The sequence below is a fragment of the Mobula birostris genome, chromosome 1 (assembly GCF_030028105.1).
Source record: "Mobula birostris isolate sMobBir1 chromosome 1, sMobBir1.hap1, whole genome shotgun sequence".
NCBI classification, from domain to species: domain Eukaryota; kingdom Metazoa; phylum Chordata; class Chondrichthyes; order Myliobatiformes; family Myliobatidae; genus Mobula; species Mobula birostris.
The window spans coordinates 79,907,902-79,931,319 of record NC_092370.1 but is presented as its reverse complement, the minus strand read 5'-3'; the positions used below and the strand labels follow the sequence as shown (position 1 = coordinate 79,931,319).

General features: G+C 44.2%; 1 protein-coding gene across 3 annotated transcripts in view; it reads left to right on the top strand.

The window, feature by feature from the left end:
* Nucleotides 1-1,305, top strand: part of trappc8 (trafficking protein particle complex subunit 8) — a 165,896-nt gene extending 164,591 nt beyond the window's left edge. For all 3 annotated transcript variants that reach the window (XM_072257877.1, XM_072257868.1, XM_072257903.1), the window contains one exon: nt 188-1,305. In XM_072257877.1, the coding sequence (XP_072113978.1) occupies nt 188-422 (235 nt within the window). In that variant the 3' untranslated portion in view covers nt 423-1,305. The remainder of the gene's footprint in view (nt 1-187) is intronic.
* The last annotated feature ends 22,113 nt before the right edge of the window (nt 1,306-23,418 follow it).

Here is a 23,418-nt window from a genome sequence, read left to right as displayed (position 1 = left end):
TGGCCAAAAAGTTGCCCTTCAGGTTCCTTTTAAATTTCTCCTCTCTCAACTTAAGCCTGTGCCCTCTAGTTCTTTATTTTCCAGTGCTCTCCTTCATTTCTGACAGAGATTATCATAGCAGCAGAGTTTCCCTAAAGGAGAAGAGAAGGCCTGTCTTTTATCAGTATATTTTTCTCCTTCCTTGCAGCCCGGAAATGCTGGAGGTTCACGGTTCTTTCACGTGGCTTGGGCAGACTCAGTACAAATTCCAGCTGAAAGGGCAGGAGGTCCACACAGTTCCACTGAAGGCTTGTTTCATCCACGCTGGGGTGTACAACCTCGGCACTCCCCGGGTCTTTGCCAAACTGGCTGATCAGAGCGTGCAGTGTGAAACCAGCCAGCAGAACACCACTCCAGCCCTGATCATCATCAATAGTGTCTGATAGTCATGAATCTCAGATGGAATCAGAATGGTCATTCTCTTTTGTAGCTATGTTTTCGAGATATCCTGTTCTACTTTGCACCTTAAATTCAGAACTAATATTGAGAAAATTGTACAGTTTGGATGAGGGGTAATTGGGAGGGGGAACACAGCTTAAAACAGACTCAAAATTATTTTTTAAGTCTTTCACAATAAAAGGCACTCTGTGTATTCTCTGTATGTAATATGGGTTTGAATATATTTATCATTCAGCTCTGCTTATAGTTGGACCTATTTTTTTTAATGTGAGCATTGGGTACAAGTTGGGGCATCTGTTAGTAAATGCTTTGTTTTAAAACGCTGTCACCTATTCCAGCACATCTGAAAGGTTGGGGGCGTTTGCATCTTTGGCTTAATTTGTCAGCCTCATGTCCTTGGTGACTGAACCGAAAGGTGTTGATCACTCGGGTATAGTTTGTGGTGGGAGGTGGGTATGCATTAATTGCACGAACTAACAATTCACTGCTACAACAAATTTCCAAATCAATTGTTTTGTGCTCAACCTTTTGAAGTATAAATTTAAATATTGCTTGATGTCTTGGATTTTTGCCCCTTTTTACCTCCTGACGCAATTCTTACTATCTCAGGTTTACAACAAGCTGAATAATGGAGCAAGTATCTATTTTGATTTTTCTCTCGGTTTGTTTTAATTCAATTGAAAGTTTGTCTTTTTCCACAGCCACAGGGTGTCATGTGAAGTGGATCCAGCTAGCTACATTATAATGGAACTTTGCAAATTCAATGTGTTATTTAATGTGTAACAAACTTAAATGAAAACAAATGTCTTTTCAAGAAATGATGTATTATATTTATAGGTAATGTCTGTAAATAGAATAAAACATAACCCATACAAAAATGTTTGCTTCTGGCTGCTTTGTATTTTGATAACTTTAACTCATAAACAACATCTTTCCATCCTCATCAGGAGATTGGAGGTGAAGAGGATCAGTAGCTTTAAGTTCTTTGACATTATCATATCAGAGAATCATTGGACCAGCATGTAAATGCCATCACAGAGAAGACACAGCAGCACCTCTATTTTCAATTTGTGTAGATTCAGCATGTCAGCAAAAGCTTTGACAGCATTCTGTATGTGCACATTGGAGAGTATCCTAACTGATAGCATCACAACCTGGTAATGCCCAGGAACCGGCAAGTCTACAGAAAGTGGTGGGTACAGACTAATACATTGCAGACAAAGCCCTTCCCACCATTCAGCATATTTACATGTAACACTGTCATATGAAAGCAGCGTCCATCAACAAGGACTCCCACCATCCATGCTATGCTCTCCTCACTACTACAAGCAGAAAGAAAGTCCAGAAGCCTTAGGTCCCACACCACCAGGTTCAGAAATGGCTATTTCCCTATAACCATCAGGTTCCTGAATAGGCATGTATACCTTCACCCACCACAATTGAACTGATACTACATCCTACAGACTCACTTCCAAGAACTCTTTGCAACTTGTGTTCTCAGTACTACTTTGCACAATTGTTTGTATTTTGCTCATTGGTTGCTTGTCAGCCTTTGTTCATGTAAAGTTTACATAAATTCTATTGTATTTCTTTATTTTGTAAATGCCTGAAAGAAAATGAATCTTCAAGGTAAGATATAGTAACATACACTCAGTGGCCATTTTATTAGGTACACCTATACACCTGCATATTAATGCAAATATATCTCTAATCAACTAATCACGTAGCAGCTTGCAGATATGGTCAAGAGGTTCAGTTACTCAGACCAAACATCAGAATGGGGAAGAAATGTGATTTAAGTGACTGTTCAGTGATGGGACGAGTGAAGTTATCTTCTCTGGTTCAAAACCTGATGATTGCGGGCTAATAACTGGTCCTGAACCTGGTGGTGTGGGGTCTGAGGCTTCTGTACCACCTTCCTGAAGGCAGCAGCAAGAAGAGCATAGCCTGGATGGTAGGGGTCCTTGATGGATGCTACTTTCCTTGGAGCTATGATGTTGTGGTCATTACAGAGACTTGGATGGCACAGGGGCAGGAATGGCTACTTAGAGTGCCAGGCCTTAGATGTTTCAGAAAGGACGGGGGGGGGTGGGGGGCAAAAGAGATGGGGGTGTGGCACTGCTGATCAGAGATAGTGTCACAGCTGCAGAAAAGGAGGAAGTCATGGAGAGATTGTCTACTGAGTCTCTGTGGGTGGAAGTTAGAAACAGGAAGGGGTTAATAACTACTGGGTGTTCTTTTTATAGGCCACCCAATAGTAACATTCGGGTAGATGAAGCTCGTCAGCCTGGGAAGGCAGTCCATCTAAGGCATTTGATAAGGTTACCCCATGCAAGGCTTATTGACAAAAGTAAGGAGCCATGGGATCCAAGGTGACCTTGCTTTGTGGATCCAAAATTGGCTTGCCTACAGAAGGCAAAGAGCAGTTGTAGATGTGTCATTTTCTGTATAGAAGTTGGTGACTAGTGGTGTGCCTCAGGGATCTGTTCTAGGACCCCTTCTCTGTGGGTTTTATAAATGACCTGGCTGACGAAGTGGAGGAATGGATTAGTATATTTGCTGATGATACAAAGGTTGGGGGTGTTGTGGATAGTGTGGAGGGCTGTCAGAGGTTACAGCGTGACATCGATAGGATGCAAAACTTGGCTGAGAAGTGGCAGATGGAGTTCAACCCAGATAAGTGTGAGATGGTTCATTTTGGTAGGTCAAATATATTGGCAGAATATAGTATTAATGGTAAGACTCTTGGCAGTGTGGAGGATTAGAGGGATCTTGGGGTCCGTATCCATCGGACAGTCAAACCTGCTGCGTAAGTGGACTGTGTGGTTAAGAAGGCAAATGATGCATTGGCCTCTTTCAGCCGTGGGATTGAGTTCAAGCTGAGAGGTGATGTTACAGCTAAATAGGACCCTGGTCAGACCCCACTTGGAATACTGTGCTCAGTTCTGGTCGCCTCACTACAGGAAGGATGTGGAAACCATAGAAAGGGTGCAGAGGAGATTTACAAGGATGTTGCCTGGATTGGGGAGCATGCCTTATGAGAATAGGTTGCGTGAACTTGGCCTTTTCTCCTTAGAGTGATGGAGGATGAGAGGCGACCTGATAGAGTGTGTAAGATGGTTAGAGGCATTGATTGTGTGGATAGTCAGAGGCTTTTTCCAAGGGCTGAAATGGCTAACGTGAGAGGGCACAATTTTAAGGTGCTTGGAAGCAGGTACAGAGGAGATGTCAGGGGTAAGTTTTTATGCAGAGAGAGGTGAATGCGTGGAATGGGCTGCTGGTGACAGTGGTGGAGACGGATACAATAGGGTCTTTTAAGAGACTCTTAGGTACATGGAGCTTAGAAAAATAGAGGGCTATGGGTAACCCTAGGCAATTTCTAAAGTAAGTACATGTTTGACGCAGCATTGTTGGCTGAAGTTCCTGTATTGTGCTGTAGGTCTTCTGTGTTTTTCCTATGACATAGGTGTGTTCAATGGTGGGGAGTGCATCACCTGTGAAGGACTGGGCCATATCCACTACTTTTTGTAGTCTTTTCTGTACCAGGCCATGACGCAACCAGTCAATACATCCACCACACATCTATAGAAGTTTGTCAAAGTTTCAGATGTCATGCTGAATCTTTGCAAACTTCTAAGGAAGTAGAGGTGCTGTTGTGCTTTCTTCATAATGGCATTTCTGTGCTGGACCCAGGACAGAATCTCTGAAATGAAAACCACGAGGAATTTAAAGTTACTGATCCCAATAAGGACTAGCTTATGGACCTCTGGTTTCCTCCTGAAGAAAATAATCAGCTCCTTGTCTTGCTGACTTTGGACAAGAGGTTGTTGTGGCACCAGGCAGTCGGATTTATTTTAATCTCCCTCCATCAGATTCATCATCACCTTTGATTCAGCCAACAACAGTGATGTTGTCTGCACACTTGTATATTGTATTGGAGCTATATTTAGCCTCACAATCACATGTGTAAAGTGAGCAGAGGAGGGGTCTAAGCGCACAGCTTTGCAAGGCACCTGTCCTGATGGAGATTGTCGAGGAGATGTTGCCGATGTGAACTGACTCAGGTCTGCAAGTGAGGAATACGAGGATCTAGTTGCAGAAGGAGGCATTGAGACCAAGTGTTTGAAAGTTAGCTTTGAAGGGTGATAACATTGAATGCTGAGCTGTAGTCAATGAAGAGCATCCTGATGTATGCATCTTCACTGTCTAGGTGTTCCAGGATTGAGTGAAGAGCGAATGAAATGGCATTAACTGTTGACATGGTGTATCAGTAGGCACATCAGAGTGGCTCCAAGTCGCTTCTCAGAGAAGGGTTCATATTTCATCACCAACCTCGGAAGGCACTTCATCACAGTGAATGTAAGTGCTACCTAAGTTGAACCTTGATGTGGATGTGCTCCAGCAGCAGAAGACAATGAATATTTTCTCAGTGGCCACTTTATTAGCTACAGGAAGTACCTAATAAAGTGGTCAATGAGTGTACATTGATAAATTTACTTTGACTTTTTAACCCTGAATTAGCACCCACAGCCTCTTGTATTTTCACATGTCCTTCCAGCCTGCCTCCACCTCCCCCCGTGTCCCTTATCTCTCTTACCTATCACCATCAGCTTCTGTCTCCCAACTCCAGACCTCTCCTTTACCACCACCCTCCTCCTCATCTGAATCTCCCTATCACCAGCCAGCCCTTCTCTCACTCCTCTGTCTCATCTCTTTATGCGACCATAAGATATCGGAGCAGATTTAGGCCATTTGGCTCATCAAGTCTGCTCCACTATTTCATCATAGCTGATCCAACTTTTCTCTCAGCTCCAATCTCATGCCTGCTCCCTGTGTCTCTTCCTGCCCTGACTAATCAAGAATCTATCAACCTCTGCCTTGAATGCACATATAAACTTGTCCTCCAAAGCTGCCTGTGGCAAGGTTGTATACTAGCTCTCTACCCTCTACACTGGGTCCTGACTATCCTCTGCCTCCACAGTTGCTGCTTCACCTGAGGTGCTACAGCAGATTCCATTCTTTACCACTTTTCCCATTGCCTTGTGAATTTAATGTTTGGATGAATCCATGGCACTATTGTAATAGATTCCATGATTCTACTTTGACATCCTCTCTGGCGTGCTGGGCAATATTTTATACCTGAACCCACACTCATCTTGTTAATAACACAGTCACTTGTGAAATCTTGCTGTGGGTACATTTACAGCAAAGATCCAAGTGTTTAATTAGCCGTGAAGCCCTTTGGATTTTTAAAATTGCTGTAAAATTCAAAATAGTATCACATGAGTCAAGGACATCTCAAATTTCACTTATCAAACTCTTGGATGGACTCTTGGCCTCACAATCTACCTCATTATTATCTTGCATTTTATCATTTTCCTGTACTGCATTTTTTTGATAGCTTCTATACTTTTATTCTGCATTGTTCTTGTTTTATCTTATTCTAACTCAATATACTGTGTAATGAATAGATCTGTATAAGCAGTATGCAAGATAAGCTTTTCACTGTATTGTGGCACGTGACGATAATAATCCCATACCATTGTTTTACAATTTACCAATAAATTCCACAAATCTAATGCTGGAAGGTTTTTAATGATCAAAATTAAATAATTTGCTGAAGTTCTGGTTTCTGATTAGAGTTGTGTTGGTTGCTACAAGAACAAAATCTTTGAAGGGAAGCAACACACATCAAAGTTGCTGGTGAACGCAGCAGGCCAGGCAGCATCTGTAGGAAGAGGTGCAGTCGACGTTTCAGGCCGAGACCCTTCGTTAGGACTAACTGAAGGAAGAGTGAGTAAGGGATTTGAGAGGGGGAGGGGGAGATCCAAAATGATAGGAGAAGACAGGAGGGGGAGGGATAGAGCCAAAAGCTGGACAGGTGATTGGCAAAAGGGGATACGAGAGGATCATGGGACAGGAGGTCGGGGAAGAAAGACAAGGGGGGGGGGGAGACCCAGAGGAAGGGCAAGAGGTATATTCAGAGGGACAGAGGGAGAAAAAGGAGAGAGAGAAAGAATGTGTGCATAAAAATAAGTAACAGATGGGGTACGAGGGGGGAGGTGGGGCCTAGCGGAAGTTAGAGAAGTCTATGTTCATGCCATCAGGTTGGAGCTACCCAGACGGAATATAAGGTGTTGTTCCTCCAACCTGAGTGTGGCTTCATCTTTACAGTAGAGGAGGCCGTGGATAGACATGTCAGAATGGGATGTGGAATTAAAATGTGTGGCCACTGGGAGATCCTGTTTTCTCTGGCGGACAGAGCGTAGATGTTCAGCAAAGCGGTCTCCCAGTCTGCGTCGGGTCTCGCCAATATATAAAAGGCCACATCGGGAGCACCGGACGCAGTATATCACCCCAGTGGACTCACAGGTGAAGTGTTGCCTCACCTGGAAGGACTGTTTGGGGCCCTGAATGGTGGTAAGGGAGGAAGTGTAAGGGCATGTGTAGCACTTCTTCCGCTTACAAGGATAAGTGCCAGGAGGGAGATCAGTGGGGAGGGATGGGGGGGGCGAATGGACAAGGGAGTTGTGTAGGGAGCGATCCCTGCGGAATGCAGGGGGGGGGGAGGGAAAGATGTGCTTAGTGGTGGGATCCCGTTGGAGGTGGCGGAAGTTACGGAGAATAATATGTTGGACCCGGAGGCTGGTGGGGTGGTAGGTGAGGACCAGGAGAACCCTATTCCTAGTGGGGTGGCGGGAGGATGGAGTGAGAGCAGATGTACGTGAAATGGGGGAGATGCGTTTAAGAACAGAGTTGATAGTGGAGGAAGGGAAGCCCCTTTCTTTAGAAAATGAAGACATCTCCCTCATCCTAGAATGAAAAGCCTCATCCTGAGAGCAGATGCGGCGGAGACGGAGGAATTGCGAGAAGGGGATGGCGTTTTTGACGGAAGAATTGCGAGAAGGGGATGGCGTTCCTTCAGTTAGTCCTGACGAAGGGTCTCGGCCTGAAACCTGAAAGGGGCTTCCCTTCCTCCACTATCAACTCTGCTCTTAAACGCATCTCCCCCATTTCACGTACATCTGCTCTCACTCCATCCTCCCGCCACCCCACTAGGAATAGGGTTCCCCTGGTCCTCACCTACCACCCCACCAGCGGGTCCAACATATTATTCTCCGTAACTTCCGCCACCTCCAACGGGATCCCACCACTAAGCACATCTTTCCCTCCCCACCTCTCTCTGCATTCCGCAGGGATCGCTCCCTACACAACTCCCTTGTCCATTCGTACCCCCCATCCCTCCCTACTGATCTCCCTCCTGGCACTTATCTGTGTAAGCGGAACAAGTGCTACACATGCCCTTACACTCCCTCCCTTACCACCATTCAGGGCCCCAAACAGTCCTTCCAGTTGAGGCAACACTTCACCTGTGAGTCGACTGGGGTGATATACTGCGTCCGGTGCTTCCGATGTGGCCTTTTATATATTGGCGAGACCCAACGCAGACTGGGAGACCACTTTGCTGAACATCTACGCTCTGTCCGCCAGAGAAAGCAGGATCTCCCAGTGGCCACACATTTTAATTCCACATCCCATTCCCATTCTGACATGTCTATCCACGGCCTCCTCTACTGTAAAGATGAAGCCACACTCAGGTTGGAGGAACAACACCTTGTATTCCGTCTGGGTAGCCTCCAACCTGATGGCATGAACATCGACTTCTCTAACTTCTGCTAGGCCCCACCTCCCCCTTGTACCCCATCTGTTACTTATTTTTATGCACACATTCTTTCTCTCACTTTCCTTTTTCTCCCTCTGTCCCTCTGAATATACCTCTTGCCCATCCTCTGGGTCCCCCCCCCTTGTCTTTCTTCCCGGACCTCCTGTCCCATGATCCTCTCGTATCCCCTTTTGCCAATCACCTGTCCAGCTCTTGGCTCCATCCCTCCCCCTCCTGTCTTCTCCTATCATTTTGGATCTCCCCCTCCCCCTCCAACTTTCAAATCCCTTACTCACTCTTCCTTCAGTTAGTCCTGACGAAGGGTCTCGGCCTGAAACGTCGACTGTACTTCTTCCTAGAGATGCTGCCTGGCCTGCTGCGTTCACCAGCAACTTTGATGTGTGTTGCTTGAATTTCCAGCATCTGCAGAATTCCTGTTGTTTGCGTTGAAGGGAAGCTGCTGTTTTTGAACTCAGTAGTGTGGGACTTCAGACTCCTGTACCTCCTACCCATTGGTAGCTGCAAAAAGTTGGCATGACCTGGTTTTTGATGGATGTTGCCACCTTGAAGCAGTGCTCATGTCGATACTTCAGTGGAGAAGGATGTACATTTGATGTATTGAGCAGAGTGCACTGTTCTCTGCAGCTTCTTCTGTTTCTCATTCGGATTGCCATTCCAGACAATAATGCCACAAATCAGGATACTTTCAATGATACATCTGCAGAAGTTTGGTAGAATGTTTGGTGACCTGCTGAGCCTCCTAAGAAAGTATTGATGCTGATGTGCCTTCTTTGTGATTGCATATATGTGTTGAGTTCAGGACAACTCATTTAATATGTTAATATCCAGGAAATGGCATTTTCTCCTAGGTTAGTTCTCTGTAGAAAACATCCCCAGTAATCATATCAATTATTGTTCATGCCATGAATGTGCTGAAGGTAAAGAGCCTTGTCATGGACTCAGCAATTAAGGGGTGATTTTGTATGAAGCAGAGGAGTGAGGCAAGTGGGACTAGCTCTGGTGGAGCTAGTTAGGCCAAAGGGTTTGCTTTAGTGGTGTGAGACTAGACTGAATTTGTGACTGTATTCTCCCAGCACATTCCCACAGCAAATGATATGTTTCACTGTTTTGATGTACTAGTAACAAATACAGTAAAGCTAAAATTCTTTGAGGTTCCTTAGTAATGAGAATAGGAAGATCCATAATTAACCGGGCTGCTCCAGTAGATTTCCAATTAGTCAACTTCTGCCTCACTAAGATTAGGGTTGCAGCAGCACTGACTACTAATATTGCTTCACCTTCACTTGCACCTCTTTTGTTTCAAACCATGATGCACCATGATTACATCGTTTTTTTTTTAAATAACTGAAGTGATGATGAGTTAATGGCATTTTTTTCCTCAATCCCGAAAACATCATTGAAACAAAAATAGTAATGAATCATAGGAAATACTATACTATAGACTGGCTGGAGGAGGGGAGGGAGGGAACGCTGACTCAGACCATGAGAGGAATGTATCGGGCATTTTCATGCCTTACAAGGTGCAGATTGGAAGACTGTGTGGGGCGCCACTCCTCGCACAGACTAGAGCAATGTGTGATTAAGTGCCTTGCTCAAGGACACAAACACGTTGCCACAGATGAGGCTCGAACTACTGACCTTGAGATGACTAGACAAACGCCTTAACTACTTGGCCACGTGTCCAACACACACAGACTGGCTGGAGAGCTAATTACTAATTGTAATGACTGATGAAATGCAGGATGTCCCATCTACCTCACCTTTTTATGTCCAGACCCCTTTCACCTAGAAGTGAAAGGGTTAACATGAGCATTTAATGGCTTTGAGCCTGTACTCATTGGAGTTTAGAAGAATGAGTGAGGATCTCATAGGAAACCTTTCAAATATTGGAAGGCTTAGATTGGGTGAATATGGAGAGGATATTTCCAGTAGTGGGAGAGAGGGCACAGCCCCAGAATACAAAGCTGCCCATTTGAGCTGAGGTGAGGAGGGATTACTTCAGCCAGAGGCTGGAGGACAGGATTGAGAGGGAAAACAAGTCAACCGTGATCAAATGGTGGAGCAGACTTGATGGGTCAAATGGCCTCATTTTGCTTCCGTGTCTTATGGAATCTTGTAGCAAATCGCTCATCTAACTGCCCACAGCCTGTCCATCACCTAAATTGTTTAATTGGCTTATTATTGCCACAGGTACAGGGTACAGTGAAGAGCGTTTTGCACACCGTCCATAGAGCTCATTTAATTACATCAATGCATTGAGATCGAACAGTGGAAGGTTCAACAAATGAGTATGATGTGACGCTCTCCACCTGCCTGGATGAGCACAGCTTCGACACAAGAACCCCAACCTCATCCAGGACACACCAGCCTGCCTGATGGGTACCCCATTCACTCACTCCAACAATGACACGTAGGAGCAGCAGTTTATACCAGCTACAGAGAGCATTGCAGCAACTCAGCACCTTCCAAACCTACCACCTCTACAAGCTGGAAGGACAAGGAACGCTGCCAGATGGAAGCTGCCTGCTAAGCAACATACCACCCTGACTCAAAACATATCATTGCCCCTGGGACAAGATCCTGGAACTCCCTCCCCAAGGCCTGCAGTGGTTCAGGAATGCAATTCACCAAGGGCAGAAAGGGGGAAGAATCATGTGCGGTGAGTATAGGGAGTTAGGGAAAAGTGCTGAAGAACAGGATCTCCAAGGTTAATCCCTGGATGAATCCTAGTGCCACGTGCTAGTCAGGGCAGGAACAGGATGATGATACAGATGAATGAGTGGCCGAGGAAGTGGTGCCGGGGCAGGGTTTCAGATTTCTAGACAATTGGGAATTCTTCTGGGGAAGGTATGAACTGCACAAAAAGGACCGGTGCACTTGAACCGAAGAGGGACCAATATCCTTGCAGGCAGGCTTGCTAGAGCTGTTGGGAAGAGTTGGCAGGGGAATGGGAACTGGTATGTGGAAAGTCAGGGAGACCTCCAGTCTCCCAGGTAAACATACGAGGGGTGATTGATAAGTTCATGGCCTAAGGTAGAAAGAGTCAATTTTAGAAATTTCTAGCACATTTCTTTTTCAACATAGGCCCCTCCTACACGTACACACTTAGTCCAGCGGTCGTGGAGCATACAGATCCCTTCTTTGTAGAAGTGGTCCACAGCAGGGGTGATTGATAAGTTTGTGGCCTAGGGTAGAAGGAGATGAGTTATTAGCTTCAAACATTCTGCATTATCACTTAAAAAGTTGAACTGAACGTGCATGTAACGAGAGTGTCTTGGACCTCCCAGTGGTCCATAGCAGGGGTGATTGATAAGTACGTGGCTTAGGGTAGAAGGAGATGAGTTATACCACTCTCATTACATGCACGTGCAATTCAACTCTGAGTGAAAATGCAGAAAGTTTGAAGTTAATAACTCATCTCCTACCTTAGGCCACGAACCTATCAAACACCCCTGCAGCAGACCACTTCTGGAGGTTCAAGACACCGACTTCTACAAAGAAGAGATCCGTAAGCTCCAAGACCGCTGGACTAAGTGTGTAAAAGTAGGAAAAATAAATGTGCTAGGTTTTCTAAAATTGACTCCTTCTACCTTAGGCCACAAACTTATCAATCACCTCTTGTATCTGTACCAAGTGCTGTGAGCTGCAGCTCCTGAGAGAACATATTAAGGAACTGGATCTGCAGGTTGATGACCTTTGACTCATATGAGAGAATCAGGAGGTGATAGACAGGAGTTACAAGGAGGTAGTTACCCCTAGATTGCAGAAGGCAGGTAACTGGTTGAGTGCCAGGAGAAGGAAGGGAAATGGGGAAATGCATAGCTAGTGCAGAGTATACTTGTTGCTATTCCCCTCAATAATAAGTAGATACGGTTGAGGGTGATGACAACCTGGCGGGGGGGAGGGAGGGTGGAGCCACAGCGACCGAGTCTTTGGCACTGAATCTGGTGCTATGGCTCAGAAGAGCAGAGAAGTGAAGATGACTGCAGTGTTTGTAGGAGATCACATAGTCAGAGGAACAGAGACACCCAGATGGTATGTGTAATGTATGGATTTATTTCTCTTAGAACAATGACCACTCCCCCCACTCACCTTAGCTCTACGTAGTGATCTGTTGTCTGCACATGCGCACTGTTCTCTCTCTCTCCCCCCCCCCCAATGTGAACACGCCAGTTAAAGCTAACTCCTGTGTGTGTGTTTTTATTTAATTGTGCACAGAGACAACAAATTGGCATTGAGTACGACCTGGATGTCAGAAAATATGAAAGCTTGCGCTGACAAAACAGCGGGAGTTAAATAGCCCAAGAAAGCCATTATGGACACCAACAAAGGCGCGAGTACAGTGCATAGTTCACAGTGAAAGACGTGCAGAACTTTAAGTGAAAATAATGTGGCGATGGCCTCAGTTGGGAAAGTTGACAAATTTGATGGCACTAATGAAGGCTGGGAGTGTTATGTCAAGAGGGTTGAACTGTATTGTAACATGAACAATGTGGAGGAGCAAAAGAAAGACCCTGCACTTCTTAGTTCAATAGGGGCAAGGACTTATGCAACCTAGTAACCCCTGCAAAGCCAACAAGCAAGACGTTCGATAAAATTGTTACCATTTTACAAAATCACTTGAGCACTATACCGCTGGCAATGGCTGAGATTTGGATTTTACAAAAGGAACCAGTCAAAAGATGAAAACATTTCTGAATATATTGCAGAACCGTGCAAAATTTCCCAGTATGCACCAAGGGACAGGCTTGTATGTGGCAGGCATAGTCAAAACACTCAAAAGAGACCTAACCTTAGAACGATATTGACCATTGCAACATTATTAGATAGTGCAGCAAAGGATGCAGCAGAACAATAGAAAAGAAGGTTAGAATGTGAAATGCACAAAGTGACTCTGAATGGTACAAAATGCCAAAGATGTTATTGATGTGGCAAATCCTCCTATGATGCAAGTGACTGTCGGTTCAAAAAGTTTACAGAAAGTGTCACGGACAAGGTCATATAGACAGAGTGTGCAAGGCAGACAAAAAGCACAATCAAAGAAAAAATCCACACCGGGTGAAAGGTTTCAAGCCCAAAACAAGTGCATAAAGTGACTGAATGTGAAAAAGAATCAGCCAACACAGAGTCTGACAAAGGTGAGATGTCATGCCTAGGACTGCACAGTAATACTGAAGCAGATCAAAAAAAAAATCATCTGGATCACAATAGATGTGCCTGGTATAAAACTGAAAATTGAGCTGGATACAGTATCAGCTTTGTCTATAACGTCAGAGGCTGACTACAACAGATTGTTTCTTAAGCTACCATTAGAGAAAACCTCAGTGATGCTGAAGACCTACACAGGTGGAAAAACTGTCTCCCAAGGGCAAACTGAAAGTAAGTGTGATGTATGGAGGCCAAGCACAGCAGTTAAAGCTTTATGTGTTGAAAATTGGAGGGCTAGCACTTTTCGGACATGAATGTTTGAGAAAAATCCAACTAAACTGACACACAATCAAAGCTCTCAATGCTTATCAACCGGTAACTGCACTAACCAACTCTGGTTAGCACTAACCAGAGACTGTCACAGCTGCGTAATGCTATTGAGAAGGGTATTGGCAAACTGAAAGGCATGGAGACCAGAAATGAACTGGATGAAGCAACAACACCAAGATTCCATAAGGTGCGTCCAGTGCCTTACGCACCTCATCCTTAAGTGGATGCTGAACCGCAGAGCTTGGAGGCATCTGGAATTCTCTCCAAGTTTGAGTGGAGTGATGGGGCAATGCCTATTGTCCTGGTGATCAAGAAAGAGCAGGCCGGAGCCGTTCGTATATGCGGAGACTTCAAAGTGAGTATCAACACTCTGCTGCGCACTGTACAGTTTCCCCTGCTATGAATAGAAGTCATTTTTGCATCTTTGGCAGAGGTTTTCATAGACTGACTTGTCACAAGCCTATCTGCAGCTGGAGATTGAGGAGTCAAGCAGGAGGTCCCTCACAAGGGACTGTTCCAGTATAATCATTGTGTCTTTGGCATCACATCAGCCCCAGCAATTCGGCAAACAAAGGGCAATGGGCCAAGTGCCCCAGGAACATAACATAACCATGATGATATCATTGTGACTGGCAAGAATGATGAAGAGTAATCCAGAACCACCATGCTGAGTTTGTATGGTCTGCTCATAAGGAGAGAAAAATGCCAGTTTTTCAAGAATGACATCTCGTATTGTGGATGTGTCATTGACAAGCATGCCTTGTGTTAGTTACAAGAGAAGACTGAAGCAGTGATACAGGCACCCAAACCTGAAAATGTGTCACAACTCAGGTCATACTTGTCACTATTCCTCAGAACCCACTCTTATGACATACTGTTCAAGGGCACCAGACAACACAGCGATGCCAATGGCTTGTCATGTCTTCCACTATTGGCAACTGAAGAAGAAAAGTCTTCATACTGTGACCCAGCAGAAGTGTTCCACATGACCTTGGTGGTGCAGTTGCCAGTAACAAATTCTGAAATACAAAAGGAAACAAGGAATGACCCAACATTGTCTGTGACATCACCATGCAAGGATGGCCAGCTCGTGGCACCCTATGTTTCTGGAGTTCTCAGTGAGACAAGACCAACTGTTGGTATGCCAAAGAAAGCCGATGTGTGGATCTCGTGTTCTGGTTTCCTCTCAACTGTGCTCCAGAGTTAGAAAATCTGCATCAAGGACATCTGGGTACAGTTAAGATGAAGAGTCTCACCTGGAATTACATGTGGTGGCCGGGAATAAAAATGTTCAAAATGCACCCCCATAGGCACTGTTATATGGACTCAAAGTTCCTGATTGCTGTGGATGCTCTTTCATAGTGGCTGGAGGTTATACCAAAGAAGCAACCCACCTCAGCAAAGTCTGTCTCCGCTCTAAAGACGATTTTCGCCAGAAGTGGCTTACCAGGAAAAATTGAGTGACAACGGACCAGAATACACGTCAGAAGAATTCTAACTGTTCATGAAGAAAAATGGCATCAGACATTTCAAGTCAGCTCCTCACCATCCAGCAACGAATGGGTTAGCTGAAAGGTTTATCCAAACCTTCAAGAAGTCCATTAAAGTGGTGGACAAGGAAGACATTTCTCTACAGGTCCAGAGGCTGTCGAGAATGTTATTGTTGACAAGACACCTGCCAAAACTGATGCCACTCCAGAAGTACAGAGGTGTTCTCCTGAAAGAAACAGACTGCCACCCAAAAGACTGAACCTTTAGAACTGTGAAATTAGTTATGGACTGTTATTGTGAAAGCATGTTTGTTTGGAATATGGGTTTATGAAAGGGAAATTGAATTTTTTGTACATATACAGTTTTATGTTGTATTAATCTAAGAGAGGAAGTGTAATGTATGTATCTGTTTCTTTTAGAGCAATGACCCCTCTTATCACTACATGTTGATCTGTTGTCTGCGTGTGCAATGTTGTCTATACATGCAACTTGCTCTCTCTCGCTGCAATGTGAATACACCAGTTAAAGCCACCTACCATGTGTGTGCTTTTATTTAATTGACATGTAGTTGTGCACAGACATAACAGTACATTTCCTCTCTGGTGCCTGGGTCAGGGATGTCTCAGATCGGGGCCATGGTGTTCCAATGGGGTGGGTAATAAGCCAGAAATCTTGTTATATATTGGCACCAGTGACATAGTTTGACAAGGTGAGGAGGTCCTGAAGAGAGATTTTAGGGAGCTAGGTAGAAAGCTGAAAAACAGGGCCTCCAGGGTAGTAATCTCTGCCTGTGCCATGTGCCAGTGAGGGTAAAAACAGGTTGATTTGGTAGGTGAATGCCTGGTTGCGAAACTGGTGCGCAGACAGTGGCTCAGATTTATGGATCATTGAGCTCTCTTCTGGGGAAGCTATGACCAGTACAAAAAGGATGGGTTACACCTGAACCCAAGGGGGTCCAATATCCTTGCGGGCAGGTTTACTGGGGTTTTTTGGGAGGGTTTAAATTAATGTGACAGAGGTATGGAAACTAAAATGATAGTGCTGAGGATAAGGTAGTTGGTTTACAAACAAAGGCAATCTGTAATGAGATTCCTAGCAAGGAGAGGCTGGTGATGGCAAAATTGCAGTCAGCAGGATGAGTTGCAATGTAATAGGGGGACAAAAATCGAAAAAGGGTGAATACAAGACTGAAGGTGTTATATTTGAATGTGTACGGTATACAGAATAAGGTAGATGAACTTGTAGCACAGTTACAGATTGGCAAGCTGTAGGCTTTGCTGAATCATGGCTGAAAGAAGAGTATAGCTGGGAGCTTAATGTCCAAGGATACATATTGTATCGAAAGGACAGACAGGTGGGCAAAGGGAGGTGGCGTGTCTCTGTTGGTAAAAATGAAAGCAAATCATTAGAAAGATGTGACATAGGGTTGTAAGGCATTGAATTGTGGATAGAGCTAAGGAACTGCAAGGGTAAAAAGACCCTGAAGGGAGCTGTATACAGACCCCCAAGCAGCAGTCAGGATGTGGTCTACAAATTACAATGGGAGATAGAAAATGCATGCCAGAAGGGCAATGCTACAACAGGAATGGGTGATTTCAATATGCAGGTAGAAAATCAGGTTGGTGCTGGATCCCAGGATGGGGATTTTCTGGAATGCCTATGAGATGACTTTTTAGAGCAGCTCATGGTTGAGCCCACTAGAGGAACCAGCTATTCAGGATTGGGTATTGTGCAAAGAACTGGAATTGACTAGAGAACTTAATGTAAAGGAACCCTTAGGGGTAAGTGAGCATAATATGATCCAAATTGCCCTGGAACTTGAGAAGAAGCTAAAGTCAAATATATCAGTATTCAGTCTGATGGCCTGGTGGAAGAAGCTATCCCAGAGCCTGTTGTCCTAGCTTTTATGCTCCGGTACCGTTTCCCAGATAGTAGTAGCTGGAGTAGATTGTGGTTGGGGTGACCCGGGTCCCCAATGATCCTTTGGGTCCTTTTTACACACCTGCCTTTGTAAATGTCCTGAATAATGGGAAGTTCACATTTACAGATGTGCTGGGCTGTCCGCACCACTCTCTGCAGAATCCTGTGATTGAGGGAAATACAGTTCCCATACCAGGCAGTGACACAGCCAGTCAGAATGCTCTCAATTGTGCCCCTGTAGGAAGTTCTTGGGATCTGGGGGCCCATACCTAACTTCTTCAACTGTCTGAGGTGAAGGAGGCGCTATTGTGCCTTTTTCACCACATAGCATGTATGTACAGACAACATGAGATTCTCAGTGATGTGTATACTGAGAAACTTAAAGCTGTTCACACTCTCAACCCCAGATCCATTGATGTCAATAAGGGTTCCACGGTCTCCATTCCTCCTGTAGTCCACAACCAGCTCCTTTGTTTTTGAGACATTGAGGGAGAGGTTGTTTTCTTGACACCACTGTGTCAGGGCGATAACTTCTCTGTAGGCTGACTCAATGTTACTTGAGATCAGGCCAATCAATGTAGTGTCGTCAGCAAATTTAATTAGCAGATTGGAGCTGTAGGTGGTGACACAGTCATGGGTATACAGAGAATAAAGGAGGGGGCTTAGCACACAGCCCTGACGGGCACTTGAGTTGAGGGGCAGAGGTGAGGGAGTCCACTCTTACCACCTGCTGGTGATCTGACAGGTATCCAGGATCCAGCTACACAAGGCAGGGTGAAGGCCGAGGTCTCTGAGGTTCTTGTCAAGCCTGGAGGGAATTATGGTGTTGAATGCTGAACTGTAGTCCAAGAACGGCATTCTCACATAAGAATCCTTCTTCTCCAGATGTGTAAGGACAATGTGTAGAGCTGTGGCTATTGCGTCATCTGTCGATCGGTTGTTGGGTTGTGTTTGGTGTTTCAGCCCAAGGTGTCTGAAAGGAATAGAGGGATATTGGAGTCCACATCCATAGATCCCTCAAAGTTGCCATGCAAGTGGATAGGGTGCTTAAGATGGTGTACTTTGGTCTTCATTAGTTGGAGGATTGAGTTTGAAAACCGCAAGGTAATGTTTCAGCTCTATAAACCTGGTTAGATCACACTCGGAGTCTTATGTTCAGTTCTAGTCACCTCATTATAGGAAGGATGTGGAAGGTTTAGGGATGGTTTGGGTAGATTGAGAAGGATGCTGCTTGGGTTAGATAGGATGTCTTATCAGGATAGAGTGAGTGAGGGCTTTTCTCTTTGGAGTGAAGGAGGTTGAGAAGTAACCTGATAAAGGTGTATGAGATGATAAGAAGCATTGATTGAATGGACAGCCAGTGCCTTTTTACCCAGGGACAAAATAGCTAATTCAAGAGAGCATAATTTTAAGGCGACTGGAAGAAAGTACGGGGCGATGGTGTCAAAGTCAAGGTTTTTTTAAACACTGTGGTGGGTGCATGGAATGTGCTATCAGGGGTGGTGGTAAAGGCACATACATTAGAGGCAATTAAGAAACCCTTAGGCACATGGATGATAGAAAAATATTTGGGAGGGGAGGGTTAGATTGATCTCAGAGTAGGTTAAAGGATTAGCACAAAATTGTGGGCTGAAGGGCCTATACTTTGTTTTAATGTTCTATATTCCATGTTATTTATTTGCTTTGAAATTTATAGTAAGTTTATATCTTGGCACTGTACTGCTGCTGCAAAACAACAAACTTTATGTCACACAAGTCAGTGAAAATAAACCCGATTCTAATTCTTGAAATGACCTGCATACCTCAGCAGTGGAGCATAAGGGACTGCCTCTTGTACTACCATGGACCTGTCTTTAACTGTGAGTTTGTTCTGCTTTCATCTTTATTTCACAGTATGGTATAATTTATATTCTGTGTTGTCAGTCCCTGTGGCGCTGCTGCAAGGAAGTTTCCGTTGTACCTGTACCTCACCATACTTGTGCACGTGACAATAAACTCGACTTCAATTTGATGGGGGACAGACCAAAGTTACCAGAATAATAATCATTCTAAAGCTGGCAGTTAAAAACAAAAGGAGGAAGAATGTACAGCCATGTGTGGAGATAGTGAGTAAAAGATCCATCCTGGTCTAACTCACCACAGCATCAAAGGGGGTTTTGAATAGGGTGAAGGCTGGGACATCTCAACCTGCCAATAACCAAATTCAGGGTGGAGTCTTATGGTTTCAGAATCCTGGGTTTGTCTCCTACTCTCTCTTTTAGAGACATTAGCGATCGTAAAAGGATTGAAGGAAAATTGAGGATTTTTTTTTAAAGATTTATTCACTCACAGGCCGTGGATGACCTGGAAAATGCCTATATTTATTGTCCCTGAGCTGAAGAGGAAGCGAAGCATCAACCTTATTACTGGGTCTGAAGTCACATGTGGCCCAAACAAGAAAAGGTCAAGAGATTCCTTCCATGGAGAATTCAGGCAGCTGTGGCGCAGCTCGCGACTCACAATGCCTGAGACCTGAACTCAATCCTACACTCCAGCACAGTAAGTCAGTGTGGATTTTTCGTGTTCTCCCTGGGACTGCATAGATATCTTTGGCTTCCTTCCATATCCCAAAGACTTGAGGGTTGTTTGGTTAATTAGCCAGTATAAACTATTCCTAGTGTGTGTATGATGGGTAGAATCTGGAGAGAGATGATGGGAGGCTAAAATGGGATTAGAGTGCTGATGGTCAGCACAGACCTGTGGGCCAAAGGGCCTGTGGCAATCCTATGTTTCTCCATTACTTGATTATAATTGTAATTATAAAAACCCATCATGGTTATTTCATTGCTCATTGGAGCAAAGGAAGATGAAAGGTGACTGGTAGAGGTGTATAAGTACAGGGCGGATGTCAGAGGCAGAGATTGGTGGGTGTGTGGAACACGCTGTCAGGGCTGGTTGTAGAGGCAGGTACACTAAGGGCATTTAAAAGTCTCTTAGACAGGCATAAAGATGAAAGAAAAATGGAGGGCTATGCGGCTGAGAAGAGGTAGTTTGACCGTAGGGTAGGATAAAAGGTCAGCACAACATGGGCTGAAGTATCTGTACTGTTCTGTGTTCTCTACTTCAGCTACTGTGCACAACCTCCTGCACCCTCCCCCCACCCCACCATCTTCCTGAAGTAAAGGACCAGCTCTTCCGTTTTGTTGACATTAAGAGAAAGATTGTTGTCATAACACCATGCTACTAAGCTCTCCATCTCCTTCCTGTACTCTGATATCATAATTTGAGTTGATGCCCACCATCAGTGATATCATCTGCAAGCTTTCAGATGGAGTTGGAGCAAAAGCTGGACACTCATTTGAGAGTGTAGAGAGACTAAGGTAGGAGAATGTGAGGCAGCAATTCTGTCTTTCTTTGGTGACTATTTGCACTGCTTTGACGTTTTTTGCACGTCAAAAAACTTGATAGGCTACACAGGTTAAATTATTTTTAAAACCATGAAGAAGCATGGAACAAGATAAAAATGAAAGCACTTAAAAACATTTACAGCCATTTAAGTTTACTCAAAGTTTTAAAAATATTGTAAACTACCCACTTAGCTGAGTTTCTAGCAACCACTTTTCTCCATTGAACTTGTTGTTCCTGGACAACAGGTCCACAGCAGGCACTATTCATTGGCTCTTCACTCAACCCTGGAACAGCTGGATAACAAAGGTGTATACATCAGGATCCTCTTTATCGACTACAGCTCAGCATTCAATACCATCAACTCCTCAAAACTAATCAATAAGCTTAAAGACCTTGGCCTCAATTCTCCCTTGTGCATTTATATCCTCAATTTTGTAAAATGGTGACAATTTCATTGGATGTCTTGCTTGCTGGTTTTTCAAATGTTACTAAATTGTGTAAAAGACTGTAGTTCTTAGCACCCATTAAGCTAAGAAATGTGGATACTTTCTTTTCCTCGTCCATGTTGTTTGTGAGTCAATACAGTTCAACTGTCTTGATATACGATTCCAGTCCTCATCAACACTATCAAATTCGTCAACTTTCCCGACCAAGGCCGTTGCCACGTTATTTCCACTTTAACTTTGCTAGTTGTGTATCTTTCACTGTGTATCATGCAGTTACTCAGGCTTCCCTTCATGACAGCCTCTTCATACTGTTTAACTCTTTCCTCTCACTGTGACGTCCCACAACTGTTGGTGCAGTTGGTGATATTCTTTAACATTCAGGTTCATACTCGATGCCAATTTGTTGTGTCTGTGCAGCAACATATCAATTAAATAAAAGCACCCATGCAGAAGATGGCTTTAACTGGTGTATTCACGTTACAGTGAGAGGGCAGATCAATGCACATAGGTAAGTAATCAGTCCATACATAGCGCTAAGTTTACTCATTACTCGAAAGTAAATAGATCCATATCGTACAGGTAGAGAAATGGCAGATGGAGTTTAACCCGGTCAAATGTGAAGAGTTGCATCCTGGTAGGTTAAATGTAAAGAGACAGTACACTGTTAAGCACATGACCCTTAACAGTGCTGAGGAGCAGAGAGATCTTGGGGTCCAGGGTTCATAGCTCCTTGTGTCTACACAGGTTGACAGGGTGGTTTAGAAGGCACATGGCATGCTTGAAGAGACTGTACACTGTTAAGGGCAAGACCTTTAGCTAACCATATAGTCAAAGTCAGGATTATAAAACTTAATTGTTTAATTGCATATTGTGTACTGTTTGTTATTTCAGGGTACTGATTTGTAACAGGGGACACATCGCGCAGCATCCACCCAAAGGAGATTTCTTAAGTTTGGCCAGGCTGGGGGCTATCACCCCCTATATTAAGCCGCTAGCCGAAGCAAGGGTTGCACCAGTATGCCGCCTGGATTATAGGGCATGTGCTATAACACGTTGTTGGACAAACTTGGGTTGTTTTTTCTGGAGTGCTAGGAGTTGAGGGGAGATCTGACTAGTGTTCATGAGATCATAAGAGGCATAGACAGCGTAGATGGGCAGTATCTTTTCCCCAGGGTTGAAAAGCCTGCTACCAGGCCGCATGCATTTAAGTTGAGAGGGGGTAGGTTCAAAAGAGATGCAAGGATGTGGTGGGTGCCTGGAATCTGCTGCCCGTGGTCCTGTTGTACATACTATTTATTACAAATTACTGTAAATCTGCTGCCCGTGGTCCTGTTGTACATACTATTTATTACAAATTACTGTAAATCTGCCGCCCGTGGTCCTGTTGTACATATTTATTACAAATTACTGTAAATCTGCCGCCCGTGGTCCTGTTGTACATATTTATTACAAATTACTGTAAATCTGCCGCCCGTGGTCCTGTTGTACATACTATCTATTACAAATTACTATAAATTGAACATTGAAACAGAAACTTAACATAAAGATTGTTATTTCTCATGTATGTGAGGGATAAAAGTAATAAAGTCAATTCAATGGTGGAGGCAGATACTTTAGGGATATTCAGAAATGTTAGGGGGGCACATAAATGTGAGGAAATTGAAAGGATGTGGACATTGTGTAGGCAGAAGGGATTATTTTAGTTGGCCATTTGGTTCAGCACAATACTGTGGTCTGAAGGTTTGTTCCTGTGCTGTACTGTTCGATGTTTTATGTTTTAACTTACTGTTTCGACAAAATCCTAATTTTGGCTTTTGTAGTTGCCGGTGCCACTGGAGTGAAAATGAATGATTTATACTCCTGTTCCCTCCCAGTTAATTTTTCCTTTCTCTCTTGGACTTTGCAGCATTCTTAACAGAAACTTTCTGGGTTGCTGCCAGCGATGAACTCCAGCACATTAAAGGTTGATTGTTAATATCACTTCTCGAATTATATGCAAACACTGTCGCTATTCGATATCCCTCTTTGACAGCCTTCTTCCTGGCAGGAACTCAGTCCATGTGAATCTTTGGCAGAAAGCTGGAACCTGGCACTAAGTCTCACCTGAAATATTTATTATTCCTTCCATCACTCCGATTTTATTCTCTCTACCTCCTTCAATCAAGCTGATAGACACAGTATATCCTGACCTTTTTTTTAAACCATCTTTAATAAACCCCAAAACAGGCAAATAAAATATTGATGGAGATATCAGAGTTATTCTGGTGTCTTCCCCCCTCCTTTCCAGTCCTGAAGGAGAGTTTCGGCCCGAAATGTCGACTGCTTATTCATTTCCTGACCTGCTGAGTTCTGCCAGGACTGTGTGCATGTTGCTTTGGACTTCCAGCATCTACAGACTTTCTCCTGTTTTAAGAGTTATTCTTTTATATTTTAATTTTAAGCTGGAACAACACCAAGTGAAAACAACAGGTTTTAGGCCTTTACCTTGGTCTTGATATAAAACACTGCCTAACCTTTCGCAGTTAGTGTCTGTGTGCAAAACATCCAGCAAATGGAGGTTTGCCAAGGCAAGCA